Source organism: Mastigoproctus giganteus, chromosome 7 (assembly GCF_048544385.1).
Source record: "Mastigoproctus giganteus isolate SK-2022 chromosome 7, ASM4854438v1, whole genome shotgun sequence".
Lineage (NCBI taxonomy): Eukaryota > Metazoa > Arthropoda > Arachnida > Uropygi > Thelyphonidae > Mastigoproctus > Mastigoproctus giganteus.
Window position 1 is genome coordinate 158351284 of NC_143581.1, and position 17724 is coordinate 158369007.

General features: G+C 35.7%; 1 protein-coding gene across 1 annotated transcript in view; it reads right to left on the reverse strand.

The window, feature by feature from the left end:
• The window catches only part of LOC150083280 (murinoglobulin-1-like), an 892685-nt gene that overhangs the window by 548402 nt on the left and 326559 nt on the right, over positions 1-17724 (reverse strand). Inside the window, exons 14-15 of the mRNA XM_090378459.1 lie at positions 13510-13659; positions 2041-2131 (exon numbers count right to left, since the gene is read on the reverse strand). Coding sequence (XP_090234585.1) covers positions 2041-2131; positions 13510-13659 — 241 coding nt within the window. The remainder of the gene's footprint in view (positions 1-2040; positions 2132-13509; positions 13660-17724) is intronic.

Genomic DNA, 17724 nt, shown 5'->3' on the forward strand with positions numbered 1-17724 from the left:
AGCAAAAATTTCTCTGCTAATGCTGGTGTTCTCCAACGTTAGCTCTTTCTCCCACACTTTTCCTCTTGTATATTAACAACCTTCTCTATCTTCTGCCTTCTCAACCTTCAACTCATATGGGATCATGTCAATTTGTTGCAAGATAGTTCATTATATGACAGTTCAGTGCATGAGACAATTTGGTGAAAGACAGTAGGTGGCTATGACAATTCAGTGAATACAACAACTTGGTGAATTCTCTGGGAGAATTCAATGTATGGCAAAGCAAGACAGAAAATTTTTGCAACTTTTAACATGCCATGCAGTAAATGGTGAATTTAGTGATCACAATATCATTCTTGATATTTTATATTTTAAATGAAGTTTCATTAAAAAATGAAGATGCATTTTTGAAAAAAATGCATCTTCATTTTAAGGCACATTACAGTTAAATTAGAAAATCTTATTAAAAAAGTGCCACAGACAGATTAAAGATTGAGATAGAAGAGAACCTTGTTCTCACTTTACTTTTCACTTCTGTAAGTTGTATTTTTTATGAAATACACATTGGATGTTGGCTGGGTATTGCATATGGTCTGATGTTTGGAAGTCACTTTAGTTTTTATTAAAAGAAGTTAACAGTAGACTAGTACCATAGATGGGTTAAGGGTAGGCAGGTAAGCTTCCTTCAAGATTGTGTAGGGATTGGAATTGGAGTCGAGTCCCCTACATGGAAAAGCACTCTGGCTAGCAAGGCATTTTCACCAGGGCCTGCAGCAGTTCTTGATGTTCCTGGCTAAAGGATCGAATGCCAAAAGACACTTAGTTAGTATGGAGGACAGTAGTTAAAACAGATGTTTATTTTTTCACCAAACAACTAAGGTCATGAGGTAATTTTCTTCAAGCTTTCCAACCCTCGACCAGTTCACTCCTGGAAAAGCATAGAATTCAATTGAATAGGTATGTTAAAAAAAATTAATAAATAATCTTATCTGGATTAAAGGTGTTACGATATGGACAGAGTCATGCTGAAATATGCACATACTCACTTTCCAACCTGTCCATGTGAAGGATCAGTGTGAATCCTTTTATATAAAATAAATGGATAACAAATATATAATTTTCTTTTTTCTAAATTTCTGCATTCATCCTTTCTAAGTTGCCAAAATTTCTCTTGTTTTGTAAATCTTTTATTCTTCATTGATTTTGTTAATTTCTGATCTTTATGATACACAGAATTTTCACATGCTGAATTGTTGCACATACACCAAATTGTCACATATACATCAACTTTTTGTACTCACTGAATTGTTGCCACCAATTGTGTTTCATAAAGTCACATACAGCAAAATGTCATTCACCAAGTCATCTCACAAATTGAACTGTTATGCAGTGAATTCTCACATACACAGAACTGTCATGCACTGAATTGAAGTGTGTGCTACGCAGTGCTGCTCCTACCCACCTGGCTACGGAGGCGCCTGAATTGTCATGCACCGCAGTGTTATATAACAAACTGTCTTGCAATGAAGTAACACAGACCCAACCCATATACAGTACTAAGTATTACTGATTCTTATGCATTTCATGTTTGGGATTAAGAGAGAGAGAGAGAGAGAGAGAGAGAGAGAGAGAGAGAGAGAGAGAGAGAGAGAGAGAGAGAGAGAGAGAGAAAGAACAAGGTTAGTTACTGATTAAAGCCTTAAAAAAAAAGTTTCATGTAGCCATCTGCCAATGTTTCGTCCAAATTTTATTTTAAGATTGGATATTGATTTGTTCCAAGTGTGAATGATTCTTTGGCTGAAAGAGAATTTTCTTGCATTGCCACCTGTGAATGAAAAAAAAAAAGGTATTCCCATTATTTAAATTTACTCAAGTTCCCCTTCCCTCATCGTAGGAATGATTCTTTATATCAGTAACTAACCTTGTCTTTTTTTTTTTTTTTTTTTAAATCAACTTACCTTTACTTACTAATAATAACTACAGTAACTTTAAGTCTTGAATGAATTCAATATATGATCATAATGGATAACAAACTTATAGAAGGAAAACATTACTAACTTTCTGGATTTTTTTTCTCACAATAATCTTCGGTTACTTGTCTTGGAAAAGTTACTCTGTGCAGATCATATCCTTCTAGAAGCTCGAATATCTGGTTGTAAAAATACATATATTTTAATAATATTCACTTCTCAAAACAACATTCTTAAACAAAAAAATCAAAAAAAAAAAAAACCAAAACACTTACTCTACAGCAAAAAACAAAATTATAAGTAATTCAAGTATGAATAAAGCTTAAAATATAGTATAATTGTATAAAAATAATTATTAATTTTTATAAAATATTTATAAAAATAGGTTTGCATTAATCCAAAAAATAAATTTCAAGAATATTTGTAGAGCTAATTTTTGCTATTGAAAATGATATATATTTTTTAATTACCAATATTTTTTATTTTTACTCCACCCCTATTACTTTTCTATTTCACTTCCTGCTATCTCTAAACTAATTATGCACACTCTTTATTACCTTTCTGTTTCCCTTCACTTAACTATTTCTCACAATAATCATAATCACAATAATTTAATATATATATTAAATGTTACAGTGGATGAGAAAGGGTTTTTCAGTTGACGAAATAGTTTCAGTTAATGAAAGGTTAATAAGTCAGGTATCACAGATCATGCACCTAAAAGCACAAAACAACATTAAAGGATGCAAGAGTATATATAAGTTTGTATTAATATATTGATTTATGCATACTTTATTCAATATATCCATACAAACTTATATATATATAAAATAATCCAGAATTGAAGCAAAAAATAGCCCTAAAAGGAAAGAAAAAAAACTTAGAACACAAATAAATGGAAAATTTAATGATATAGGTAGTGTTGATGAAAATAAATAAAAAACCATCACTGTAGAGCCTTTATTTAAAAACTATAAAAAGACAATACATTTATCCATTGAGAGATGCATAAATGTACAGTACAGTAGGGCCCTTGCTTTACGGCGTTCTGCTTCTCAGTGTTCCGCTAATACAGTGGTTTCCAATTATATTCATGTTCGTTATGTTCGACATTTTTGCGCATGACACGCTCAGCAGAGGGTCCGAGAATTGCATCGGGCGCCATTTTATTGTCGGTGATTCAGTTTGTGTACAGCACTTGTGCACTCTACATCCCTTTGTATTCTGGTAATTTTCCAAACTTTCGAACTTTTTAAAGTTATATTTCAGTGATCACTTAATGATTACTTAGATAATTTTAGTGATTATGTGATTACTTCCACACAGATTTGGAATTGAAACTGCAGCTTGGATAATATTCTCTCTGACTATTTCACTGTTTCATTGATTTGCTCCTCACTGACTGTGGTAGCATTGAATGTTGCCAGATGTTGAAAGGTGTTCCATTCACCTGATAAATCTTCCACCATGATATCCTTGATGGATGATATGGTCTCTCATTGCTTACAAAGGATATCACAGGAAAGTGATTATTTCCATACAGATTTTTTTTCCACCACCACTCATATGCCGACAGTGAGGAATGATGAACAGCAGACAGAAAAATCAATGGCAGTAAATGTATGGATAGGCATGCGGAAGAAGGTATCTGAGTCCACATTTAGAAGGGCAGGTCATTACACTGAAGGGGTCAGATTATCAAGCATAATTCGAGCATATGCTTGATAATCTAATCATTCCCACTGATATCCCACAGAGTATTATGTACATTAAAAAATTCTCTAATAGTACAAAACGGAGAGGCAATTGCTTAACAAGATCATCAAGGTCTACCTGGAACATTTTGTTCCCAGGTAGCAAATAAATAGAGCAAATATTTAAGAGGAACCCAACTGTAATCCAAGTTGTTCCACTTCTAACTTGGTCATAACTGGTGTAGGTTGAAAAGGGTATGGTTATCCACAAGGATGACAACCCTTCCATTGGCACGACCACTACAGTTCTGTCCTTCCAGATAACTGTACAGCTACACAATAAGGGTCTTATATGCCTTTAAATACATCTCCTGTAAACAAAAGTAAATTGGCTCATGCTTAGATAGGAGGGTCTTAATGTGATCACTAGTTTGTTGGAAACCACAGCAATTCTACCATAAGAGTTTCAATGTGGCCATTATTTAGATTTTTTGGATCTGTCTGTGGACTTATGGCTTGCTTTTCTCAGACTTGGTTTTATCCTTTTTGAGAAAGTATGGATGTTGTCCAGTGTCCATTTTTTCCTCACTGACTCTTCTGTTTACCTCCGCCACCTCTAGGTCCATTTATTCTTGCAATTCAGAAGGGTGCAGTTTTTGTGGCTGTTCCTTGCTGCTCACATGCAGTATTTGATATTTTAGTTAGTTTTACCAAACTCAATATATGATGTGCCAGAAATGAAATAACTCTGAGGGTGGTATGAGCATTTCTGTTTGCGCCCCAAAGGTACACTTCCCAGAAACCTTCCAAGAGTATGACAGCCTGTTTACTGGCTAGCCTCTTGATAAGGAAATGTTCAGCTATTTTCTGTTTCAAAATTTTTTCTCTTCCTTCCACTGCTGGCATTCTCACTAGTATACAGAATACATACTCTCCTTGGCAATTTGTACAAACTGGCTTCAAAGCTGAACACTCCTTGTTCTTGTGGTCTTTGACACCACAATAGACTACTTGCCTTGCAAAGTGACCATACTTTTGGCACTTAAAACAGCTGAATTTTAAACATAAATCCTTACTGGACAATTTAAGTAGCCATCCTTTTTGATGGAACTTAGAGGCCATTAAATGGAAAGATGGCAACTTGGATAGGAATGAGATTCTCATCCTTACACACTGATAATCACTTTGTCACAGCTGTCACAACTTGATTTTTTAGTTCAGCAAAGGTCTCTTTCTCAAAGATGTGAAGAAAGTAACACTCTGTTATTATAAGATGTGATGAATTAAGTGTTTCATGGGGGGTAACAGTGATGGGTAGTCCCTCTATTGAATTAGCTTTTAGGAATTTCTCTGCATGCTTGGAACATGATGGTTCCACTAAAATATCTCCAGAATGCAATCTTTTTACTGATTCCAGGGAGCCTGAGCCTGCCAATCCTAACAATTCTTTCTGAATGAAAAAGGCTGACATTTTCCCAATTTCCTGTAGAATTTGTAGAATGGATGAAGAGGAATACTGGAGTTAATGATAGAATGTCCTCAGTTCTGAGTCTCTTTGCTGCAGCATTGCTGATATCATTTTAGTGGTTAGGTAGCGACCTTACTGGGGGTCCCTATAAGAAGGGTTTGAATTACTCATTAAAGTAAAAAAGAAGTCTCAGAGGTCCTAAATACCTCACCCACCATGAAACCTTATGGAAGGACACCCACTCGCAGACCAGCAGTACTATGCACATGAGTAGGATGCCAAGTTTACTTGAAACATCATACCTGCATTTCTGCCAAATCTTGACAGAAAGTCAATACTTGGCAGAAACACAGGAATAGATTTCCTTCCTTTTGGTCCCTGTTCCAGGACCAAAAGGAATGACATCTATGGAAATACTGTTGATACTAATATTAAAAACCACATGCAAATTGATCTTAGTTGATTTCAGAAGTTAGTCTAGGTCCTCCTGACTAGATGAAGCAAGGGCAAAGTGGTGTAATAGAGCTAGGCCCTCACCCACCAGGATGTCCTTTTTCAAGTTTCCTTGGGTTATGGCACATGGCTGTATATGCTGGATTCAAATGATGTGACCCTAGATTGTTGTTGTTGTTGTGGTTTTTTGGTGCAAGGGCTACTTAGGCCATATTGCACCTATCACCGTTATGAATGTTACATATGCATGGTGATTTTGATGGTATTACTCAAAAATGATCATATAATTCGATCTTTTTTATAAAGTGAAAGAACTCCAGCAGATTAGCGTCGTTACCTATGATGTGGGAGAGTGTCAAAGGTTCTTTAAGGTTTGGCAGAAAGCTAAAAGAGACTTGGCGGGCAGTGGTGTATAATGTACACTCAATAAGAATATGCTTCATTGTGAGTGGACAGTTGCACTGTGTGCATTGTGGAGGATCATTACCTGTGAGGAGATAAAGGTGAGTAAGATGACTGTGGCCAATTCGCGCTCTGGTTAAGATTACTTCCTCTCTCCTGTTTATACGGAAACTGGAGGTCCACGGTTGCGGTTCAGGTTTTATTTGGCGGAGTTTATTGTGCATTTGGGCTTGCCATTGAATTCTCCATTGTTCTTTACACATTCTTCGAATGTTACTTTTGTAGTCAATATATGGAACGTCATGCTGTGATAATTCTCTGTCGGATGGGTGTTTGGCGGCATAGTCTGCACATTCGTTTCCTTGTATCCCAGCATGGCCTGGGATCCAACAGAAAATGGCCACTCGTTGTAGTTCTTGAAGATGCATCAGTTTCGATTTTATGAGCTTTATTAAAGGATGTGTTTTAGAAGAATTGTTCTGTAAAGCTATAATCGCACTCTGGGAGTCCGTATATATCATGCTTTTATGGATGGCCAGATGGAGGATATTTTCCACTGCAAGTTTGATGGCGTATAATTCAGCTGTATAGCTGCTGCATTCATTGGGAAGTGGTACGGAGAAGGTTTTATGAGGGAAAATGGCTGAAGCACCCACTCCACTCTCAGATTTTGATCCGTCAGTATATATTTTTGAAAAATGCAGATAATTTTGTGTATGGGCTATATGGAGTTGTTGTATATTAACATTTGCAAGAGAGTGTTTTCCCCAGTTTAGAAAATAATTGTCACAGAGTGGTTTAATAGACCTCCATGGGGGATCCGTACTGCTTAAATCTTGAAGAACTTTATCGGGCTCTATATTCCAAGTTTCTGATAATGCTTGAGCTCTGAGAGCAAAAGGCTGAATTGCTCTAGGTTTATTTCTATAGAATGTTGTGAATTGTGGGTCGTTAAGTATTGGCCTAATGGGATGGGTAGGTAAACTTTGGATTTTAGTTGTATAGTTAAGAATTAACATCTTTCTCCTGAGGGTTAGAGGAAGTTCATGAGCATCAATATAAAGACTTTGAACTGGTGAAGTTCTATAAGCGCCTATAGAAATCCTCAGGGCAGAGTGTTGAATTGGTGCAAGTCGCGCTAGCACGCTTTCCCTAGCAGAATCATACACCGGGGCACCGTAATCAAGGCGAGATCTGATTAGGGCTCTATACAAATGCAGTAACGTGTACCGATCTGCACCCCATGATGTAGAAGAAATGACTCTGAGTATGTTCATTTTTTCCAGGCAAGACGTCTTTAGATGTTTAACGTGCTCTATGAAGTTCAACTTACTATCAAAAGTCAGACCAAGCAGACGAATGTTGCTCACAACTGAGATAGGCTGATTTGTTAAGTGTACTTCTGGATCTGGATGCATCTTCCTTTTGTTACAAAAGTGAACTACTTTAGATTTTGAACAAGAGAGTCGATACCCATTCTGTGCCATCCATAACTGAATATTATTAATTGAAATTTGGAGCTGCCGCTCAATGAAAGTCATGTTTTGAGAACTACAAGAAAAAGTGAGATCATCGGCATAGAGGTATGAATTCACAGTGCTGGGCATATATTTAGTAATATGGTTTATTCTTATTGCGAATAAGGTGGCACTGAGCACAGAGCCTTGTGGGACCCCTTCTTCTTGTACATATGTTTGAGAGAGAACTTGTCGGTATCGGACTTGAAAAGATCTGTGCTGAAGGAAATTCAATATGAAGTACGGTAAGTGGCCTCTCAGGTCAAGGGAATGCAGATCTCTTAGGATACCAAAACGCCATGTGGTGTCGAAGGCTTTTTCTACATCAAGGCATACCATGACGAGATGCTCATTTCGAATGAATGCATTCCTGATGTTTGTTTCCACTTTGACCATGAGATCCAGGGCTGATCGATTTTTCCTGAATCCAAATTGATTGTCAGAAATTATATTTTTAGAGTCGAGAAACCAAGTAAGTCGACGGTGAATTATTTTTTCTAGGGTTTTGCTTAAGCAGCTGGTGAGAGAAATAGGTCTATAGTTTTCAGGAATGGAATGATCTTTTCCTGGTTTCGGAATTGCTATTATATAGGAGTGGTGCCAGGAACTGGGGAAACAGTGTTCAAGAAAGATGCGATTGAAAAAAGTGAGCAGTGAAGAGACCGATTCTTTATTTAAGTGTTGGAGCATTATGTAGTATATTCCGTCGGGGCCTGAAGCACTGTGTTTTGAGCTAGATATGGCTTCTTGAAGTTCAAGCATTGTAAGCGGCTGATTATAAGGTAAAGTACATTTACTCGTGGGTCTGAAGTTCAGTTTGGACTTTTCAGCTAATACTTTGATCTTCTGGAATGATAGATCATATGCTGTTGAGGCAGATAACTGTGAAAAAACAGTCCCTAGGGCATTCGCTATATCTGTAGGAGAAGAAAGATCCTGTCCATTCCAGTTGAGAATTGGGGAGGATAATCGGGGAACTTTGTCACTTAGTTGTTTTATTTTCCGCCATATTATTCTTGAATCAGTATTTTTATTAATCGAGCTCGCAAATCGAATCCAAGATTCTCTTTTGGCTTTCTTCCTAATGTGACGGGCCTTTGCTCTGAGTCTCTTGTAGTTTATAAGATTGGCGGTGGTGGGATATTTTCGAAACAGATTCCATGCTCGGTTTTTTTCTTTTTTTGCACCTTTGCACTCTTCGTTCCACCAGTAGTTTATGGTTCTATGGGTTGTTGACTGTGATTGTGGAATCGCAGTGCGTGCAGCAGCCAGTATTTGTCTCGTGATGTGGTCAGTAGCTCTGTCAATAGGACAGGTTTCGATTATCTGTTCATCAAAGGACACTCGGGAAGTGAATTTTGTCCAATCTGCTCTGTGAAATTTCCATTTTACATAGTTTTGGGAAATTATGGAATGTCCTGTTTGAATCATGCATATTAGCGGAAAGTGATCACTATTTAGCGGGTTGTCGAGGGCCGTCCACTCAATACTAGGGAAGAGGATCGGAGAGCATATTGAAAGGTCTATTGCAGAAGTTTTACCCGTAGAGAGATGGATGTAAGTTGGCAAGCCAGTATTTAGTATAGTCAGATTTTGTCTGTCAGCAAGCTGTTCGATAAGTTGTCCTCGTCTATCTGCATTGGGAGAACCCCACAATGGATGGTGTCCATTGAAGTCACCCAATAAACAGATAGGGGTTGGCAACTGCTGAATAAGATCTTCCAGTTCATGGATGGTATAGGAGTGATTGGGCGAAAGGTAGATAGAAACAATTGTGAAAGTAATACCAATCACAATACGTGTTGCAACAGCTTCGATGGAGGTTTGTAAAGGAATTAATCTGCAAGGTACTCGTGAGTCTATGAGTATGGCTACCCCCTCCGTGAGAATTATTTGTAGCAGTTCTGTCTTTTCTAAAGAGTGAATAATTCTTAACTGAGAGTGATACATGACATGTTAAATTTGTCTCTTGTAGGCAAATGCCTACGGGATGGTAACGATCAATTAACTCGTGAATATCATCAATGTTACTGCGAATTCCTCTACAGTTCCACTGTATGATTTGGTGCATTATTTGGTTTTGTTACTTGAGGAAGATTCTGAGTCTTTTTTATTCCCAGGCTGTTTGTGGCGATCGAGTTTCATTTTCTCTTTTCTTGGAAAGGTTGGGCGTCCGGTATCCAAGACATCTTCTGCATGAAGATCTAGGATAGGTTCATTTGGGTCAGTGTTGTTATCAGTGTCCATATTTTCTGAAGTGATATTGTTTGTCTTCCTATTTGTAGCTGAGTCCGTTTTTGACTTTGAAATATCTGATGGTCTATGTGGGGTTGCTGGTGGGACTGTGACAGGGGTGTTGTTGGCTCTATCTACTACCTTTTGTTCTTTTGGGGTCTGTTTCACTGATGGTGACAGTATAGATCGGGCCCAATCTGCAATCGACATGGTTGGGGGAACTGATACTTCAGTTTGTGTTGCTGTTGTTTGGTATTTTTGCATTGCTGCTGCATATGTGTTCTTAGGTGCGTTAAGCATAATTTGTTTTCTTGCCTCTTGGTATGTGACTTTTCGTTCTACCCTGTACTTTTGGATTTTTTTTTCAGTTTTCCATAGATCGCATGACTTGGAGTAGGCTGGATGCACGCCTTTGCAGTTCAGACAGTGCGGTGTTTTGGCGTCACAGTCTGTGTGCGAATGTTCTTTCGACCCACAGTTTGGGCAGACTGGATCTCCTCGACAAGCCATTTGTGCGTGACCAAATTTTTGGCACTTATAGCATCTTATAGGATTCGGGATAAAGGGTCGTACTCGGCAGTTGAGATAGCCGGCTTTGACACTGGATGGCAAGATAGGTGTTCCGAATGTCAGGATGATGTTGCGGGTGGGAACAAGTTCTCCATCTTTCCTGATCATGATGCGTTTGGCTTGTATCACTTTCTGATGTTTGAGTTCTTGGGCCAGTTCATCTTCTGTTACATTTATCAGATCCCACTCTGCAATTACTCCCTTGGAAGTATTTAGTGTTGCATGAGGGGTAACTTGAATGGGTAGTCCGCCAAATATTGATAGTTTCAACAGTCTCTCAGAATGTGCACGACTCACTGTTTCTACCAAGAGGTCTCCAGATCTTAGTCTTCTCACCATTTTGGGAGAGCCCGCCACATTTTCCAAACATTTTTGTATAAGAAATGGTGAGAGAGTGCTCATAGATTTGTCCGACAGACTATGTAAGATAAGGAATGATGGGCATTCCTGTTGGTCTGTGTCTGTACGCAGTCGTTTAGACTTTGTTACATCGTGAGAAATTTCATGATCAGCATTGTTGATGGTACTGGATGAGCGCCTAGGCTGCTCAAGCTCTGGGTAATTGTCGTAGTCCATGTTAGGCTCCTTTTTGCCCTGGGAGGTTGACTTTCCCTCCCAAGTTTCCGGCCCCGCCACGGGGAGGCAGGAGCAGTGCCGCAAGGAGGCCAAGCGGTTAGATAAGTTAGTTGGTTAGTAAAATAGAGTAAATATATGTAATGAAAAAGAAAGGTGAGTTTCCTTCCTTGTTCTTACTTGTGATTTATCAAGTATAGAACTGAATTATATATGAACTTCCAGTAAAAAAACGATATAACTTAAAATGAACTTTTATCACTGGGAAAGATCACTATATATTCGCACTTTGAACGCTTGACCTCGAATTCGCTTGGCACCCGGGGCCGTGACCCTAAAACCAAGGTATAAGCATTAGACTCAGTGATACTAATTTGAAAAGCCAGCAGCATCACTGGGTTGTCCCACCATGTATGTTGTCTGAGCAAGGGTTGGATAGTTACAAGATAGATGTGTGGAAATTTTCCTTCAGCTAGCAAGTCGTTGCTGGCTGAACTTCCATCTGATGTATTGGAGGTGGGTAGTTTAAATAATTTTAAGAAAAAACTAGGCAAATTCTTAGAATAGATGCACAGGTGATGTGGAAAGTTTCCTTCTTTCTTTCTTTTTTTTTTTTTTTGCTGATGCTGCATAAGCTTGCTTCTTGCATCATTTGGCACTAATAACACTAACTAGGAAAATGGCAATTGAGATTTTACATCAATAAATGCAAGTACTGAATGGGTAGCATCAATCCTGGAATAGCATACTATTTGGGAAGCATTAAACTCAGGAAGTTAAGGATGAAAACCTAGAGGTAATTGCATAGTCCAACATGAAGTTCATGGAACAGTGTAAATCAGTTGCTAAATAAAATCATGGGATTTTGCAAACATACACATATCTTGTCAGAAGGAACAAAAAAAGTAATTATCCCATTGTATAAGGCAATCAACTGGCAAAATCTAGAATAGTACAAACAGGTTTATAGTATTCCAAATATCTTGAAGAAAGGGGGTACAGAGAAGAGAAATATGATTAGTTCAGGGCACAAAACAAATGTTCTGTGCCATGAAAAAATTTTTTTGTTTATACTCTGACTCAAATGGAGTATAAACAAGAACATTTTGCAACTACCACGTCAGAGGAATTTTTTAATAAATCATGAATACAATCATCAATTGTATTTAGCAGTCATGCAGGTTCTTTACTTAGCACTTTTGTGGTATGTTCTTACTACTTATTCAGTAACTGCTGTCATTGCTACTTCACTGTTACATAGATTGTAGTCTTGGAAACACCACTGGTCATTCCCTACTTGAAATCCATGATGAGCCACTCCACGGTTTTCTGTCTACCAGCTCACAAAAGGCAGAACAGCCTCTGTTCACCATAATTATCAATGAGGTGTGGCCACCTGCTATTTGTCTGGTCTACTGCTCTTCCACTATCTGTCCATTCTTGGAACACCTTAATTACAGCACTCCACAAAAAGCAGATAAGATTTGCAGAGTCTGTGATACTTGGTACTCTTCAACTGGAACCTTACAATCAACCCTTTTTTAAAGTCCATCAGCCCACAATCCTTGTCTATATCAATCGTGCATGCATATGGACTGCATGCCACAAACTTGCAGTATCACATTTACCAGTCCTCGCTGTGAGCTGCCAGGCAAGGAGGAACAGCCAATTGCTACAATGTGAAGATGGTGGGGGGGGGGGAGATTAATAATGTTTTAAGTGGACAACATATATTTGATAAAACAGAAATATCATTCTAATGTGCAAATTCCTGTTGGTTTGACAATCCATTCTTTTAACAGTGAAGCAATTATGCACTATGTATGTCAGGTTTTGCAATTTGTATTACTGAAAATGGTTATATTTTGAAAGGTAAATAAATTTGTATTAAACCATTGGTTCTTGGATGAATCTTAAATTTGCATATGTGACAACATCAGTCTGACCTGATTCATGTATGCTAAGATTGTTGATATGTAAATTTTGATTCAGTTCTTAAAATAATATAGTTTGTTAGCCTTGACCATTTTTATTATCCTTTGCGTAATAAATAACAAGACTGATATATATAACATAAACAATTATATAACAAAAACAAAAGTAAATAGTAATCTGTGATTTTTAATGGGAAAACAAAAGGTTATTTTATCTGTGTTAAGCACACTTAGGTGACAGAAAGCAGTGAAACTAAACAATACTAATTAAATAACTTGCAATCTTTTGTCTTTGGATAGAGGCATTACCTTCACTTAATACTTAATTTTCATAAGTCTGAATTAGAAGGAAATATATATATATATATATTTGATATAATTCCATTTACATGATGCACATGCATTATGAATTTAAAAAAAGAAGTTGATGCCTTAAATTGGAGTAACAGTTGCTTAAATTAAACTACATTTAATACAATTAAATATTATTACTTCTAACTTTAAAACAATTAAAAATATACTATACTGTACATAGAAAAAATTGATGTTTTTACTTTATAAATCAAAAAATTCAAACACTTAAAGAAAAAAAAAATCTCAATTCTCCTCTTACCACTCTACACAATGATTGAAATAATATACATGGCATTAACAAAGTGGCAACTCAATGTTTATACAGCAATTCAAAGTTACAAGAAAAGTAGTGGCTACCTTTTTCTTGCTGAATTCATTATCAGTCTGCAGAATGTGAACACTCCTATCTACCACGCCTATGCCACATAATGAAAATGGACTAGCAGATAAATGTATTGCTGCTTCTGTACCAGGGTACTGTTGCTCATGTCGAAAATCAAGTTTCACCTTATTAAAAGACAAGTTTAGTTAGAATAATATTTTTCTGTTCCAATAGAGCTGAATACTTATTTTGAGAGTTTAGGCTGTTTTGTTGCCTGTTTTTTTAAGCTGTTTTTTTTTTTTTTTGTCATATTTGAATTTGATATTAAAATTGGACTAAGTACTGCCATTTACACTTCATGATTTGTACATTAAAATTTTACCTAATCAACTGCCTTTTTATCGATGGGAAACTTGTTCCCCATCTTTGGTTTCATCTAAAAATGTCATCTCTGTACTTCAAAAACCAAAATAAATTTCAAACAAAAATCTTTTTTTTTTTTTTGTTTTTTTTTTCAAATAAAATTGGTCTATCATTCCAGGAGTACAGAGATGACATTTTTATACTAAACCAAAGATGGGGAAAGAAAGGAAACAAATGTCCCAATGAGGAAAACAGCAGTAAATTGGAAAAATTTTAATTTAGAAACCATAAAATCTAAGTGATAATACTTAGTTCAATTTTAACGTCTTCAAAACTTTCAGCCCAAATAAAACAAAAAAGGTCCAGTCAACAAATAGCCTAAAAATTTTTAAAAATGAGTGAGAGAGAGAGAGAGAGAGAGAGAGAGAGAGAGAGAAAAGAATAGTTAAATTCATGAATAAATAAAATCAACGATAAAAAAATTTACAGAAACCACTATAACAAATGTAGCATTTAATAAGTCAGATAAAAAAAATAATGATTTATTATTATTTATTAGCTATGTGCTATTACATAGGCCTGCAAATTAAACTTACAGAATGGGATTTCTTTTCTAATGTTACCTTTATCAAATTTGCTATGATGATATTAAAATAAATATCTGTTTTCTTTCAGAGGAGGAAAATTTTCCACAAATTGTAAAAAAATGTTTTCTCTTATTTCGTAAATTTTATTTAATTTATCCAAATAGCAATTTGCACACTTTTTTTTACAAAAAAAATGAGCAAAACTCAACTGAAGGGGAAAAAAAATCAATGTTTATGATTTCAGACTTCTTCATATAAATTCTCAAATGAACATTTTTTAGTTTTAAATTTATTTTAATATAAATTAAATTCTTTTGGTTACAAATGAATATTTTATGTTTTTTTTTATGTAATTCATTGGTGCCTTCCTTTACAAAGACAAGCAGTAATCTACCATCATGTTTACATTCCACCTGCCCTGGTATATTCTTTCATCTCTTTTATATCATTGTGGAATTGTTTGCTGCATTCTTCACTGAAGGAAACAAATATTTGGAGAAAAAAAAAGGGCTATGTGAGAGTGCAAGAAATGAACCTTCAAGCTCATCTTACATCAAAATTTTTGTAATTTATTTTTGTAACTGGCATCCTTGTTTCCTAAAAAGGTATTAACAACATATTTAGAACTAATCTACGCTTCTTTTTCAACTATGGACAACATTCTTTCAAACTAGTCGTCTGAAGTAACTTCCTTATCTATGGTCAAACAAAAAATGCCTTCTTTACGTTTTGCATCTAAGTATATCATATTTGAAATATGATATCCTTGGATACTGACTGAAAGCTATTTAAAACAAACACTATCCTGGTCTAAAAACTTTTTAAAATTGCTTCTTTAACCCCAATGCAATGTAAAGTTGAGGTACCTTAACTTTCATTGAATCCACCAGACTTTTTGAAACCAGTACTGTTTGAACCCAGTACAAGGATATTTTGCATGTTTACTGCTTCTTGTTTGATCCTGACTTGGTACTCTACTATCCATTCACATATGAAACATGGCATTTTAGCGTGATATGATTGCTGATGCAACAACTTAAATACTTCCATCAGTTCTCCACAAAGTAGCCAATTATGTCCTTCATATTCAACTTCATTAAGAAGTAGTCTGAGATTTTCGTACATTTCCTTTAACCCAGAGGAAGTCGCATGCGACTTGAAAAGTGCTGCTCCAAAACAATGATCCTGCATTACCCTGTAATTAATGATTAAAAATCTAAATTTTTTTCTAGCTTCCTAAAAATAGTCAGACTTTTACTGCAATAGTTACTAAATTTTTTTTACACTTTTCACAGAGCAATTAAACAAAGGTGAGAGCCTGTCAGGTACTGCACAATCATCTGTACAACTATTTGTGAAGACCAACATGGAAAATGATATGCACCAACATTACTACGGAGTTCTGAATTAAGTGTTTGTTTATAGGTCAAGGTCTTGCCTTTTCTCTCCTGTTAAGTAAACATCTATAATCTCATAAGTTGTTTGTGAAAGATTTGTTATTGCTTTTGGATAAATAAAAATAGGAAAATAAGAGACAATATTCACAATATGAAACATGATATTCAGTCGAATGAAACCACTTTGTGGGAAGCAAAGTATATATGTTTTAAATTGTAAATGCTGATAAAGTGCACCAAATTTGAAATAAATTTTGAAAAAATTACAAAAAGGAAGTGAATCATAGTATCTACTACAGTACACACCCACATGTTTTAAATTTCACAAGCTTAATAGTTTTATGAATGGGAAAATAGAAGTGACTGTTAGGGCAGAAACACACTATTATCACTTCATGAGACTTCACTTGTATACATGTGAAGTCAAATGTGGGGGAGCTATATTTAACAATTAGTGTATTGCTCGGAGAGCACTGTTGTGATTGGCTGTACTCACAAGATAACGTCGGGCTTCAAGGCCGAATGACATTGTCAGGGAGTCAGATTTTTCTGTTCAAACAGAAATTTTGTTAGGTGCGACCATGTGACAAGAGGAAAATGGAGGAAATGCTAATAAAAAATTTAATTAGAAGTAAATAATCTGTTTTCAGCGCACAAGTAAGAATATCCAAAATCAAATAACAACATCAAGGACATTGCACCTGTGCCTATTCCAAAGCACCCTCCACTTCGACCAGCTACTCAGCATACTTACCGCAAATGTCCAGTCACAGGGACACTCAAAAATGGCCAAAGGAGGAAAATAGATCAACAGAATTTCAATTAACAAATTGAGAGGACGAACAAGTCGATCATTTCAGTTTGAACAACTCATACATAACAATTTCTTACAAGTTCAATTTTTAGGGTTGAGAAGAAGTTTTTCATTATAATTAAATTTCATTAAAATTTTTTGTTTTGTATTTTGACAGAATAAATCCTTATTCAAAATTAAACTTGCAGTATTTCAACTTTCCTTAAACATTCACTAAAAAGGCCTCTGTGGTCAGGAAATCTATCCATAATTGATGCTGCCAACTCTGACCAAAAAAATTACAAACAAATTTCCTTAAACATACAACTAATTTTTCCTTAGCGCCGATTGAATTTCAAAATTGCATATTTTGTCCTTTAATGTCATCCTTAATTGGATTATATAGAAAATTAAATTCTTCTTTATTCATTCATAAGTACATCTTGAAACAATTTTCATCTTCTTCTAAGTCCTGCAGTAAATGATGGAATTCGCCTTTTTATGTTCTCTTCCAGTTGATGTTGTGTATCCATTGTGTACTCTTGTTTTCTCGGCTATAAGAAAAGTGCATAGTATCTGAAGAGGAGGATGAACTGTGACAATTCATTTTGCTTCGGCATTCCTCAAAGAGAATGACACATATACAATGTTACAGGTTTCCACAACAAGTACCCCTTTTGGAATTATAATAAAATTTCCAAGATACCCTTTTTTTAACATTTGAAATGGGGAATTTGAAAAAAGCAGAACTCATAAAACAACCTATCGAGATGATTATTTAGGAAGAAAGAATTAACTGACGATAAAGTTGTTGTTGAAATGCACCCTTAAAGACTCAAAAAACAACATTCTATCCTATTTACAAAGGGGGTTATAGAATCCTTATATTATGCTTACTTTGTAACCTTTTACATTCTACTTGACTTCTTTTTTATTTCGTTGTAATGGTTTAAGACTCAGGCAACAAACTTTTTTTTTTATCGATTTGCTGTATGAAGAATATGTTCTGTTGAAATCATTCCGTAGAAATATTGAGACAAAATACCTCAAAAATACCACATGGATAAAAATTTTAAATGCGTAAAAAGTATGTAATACAGAAAAAAATAT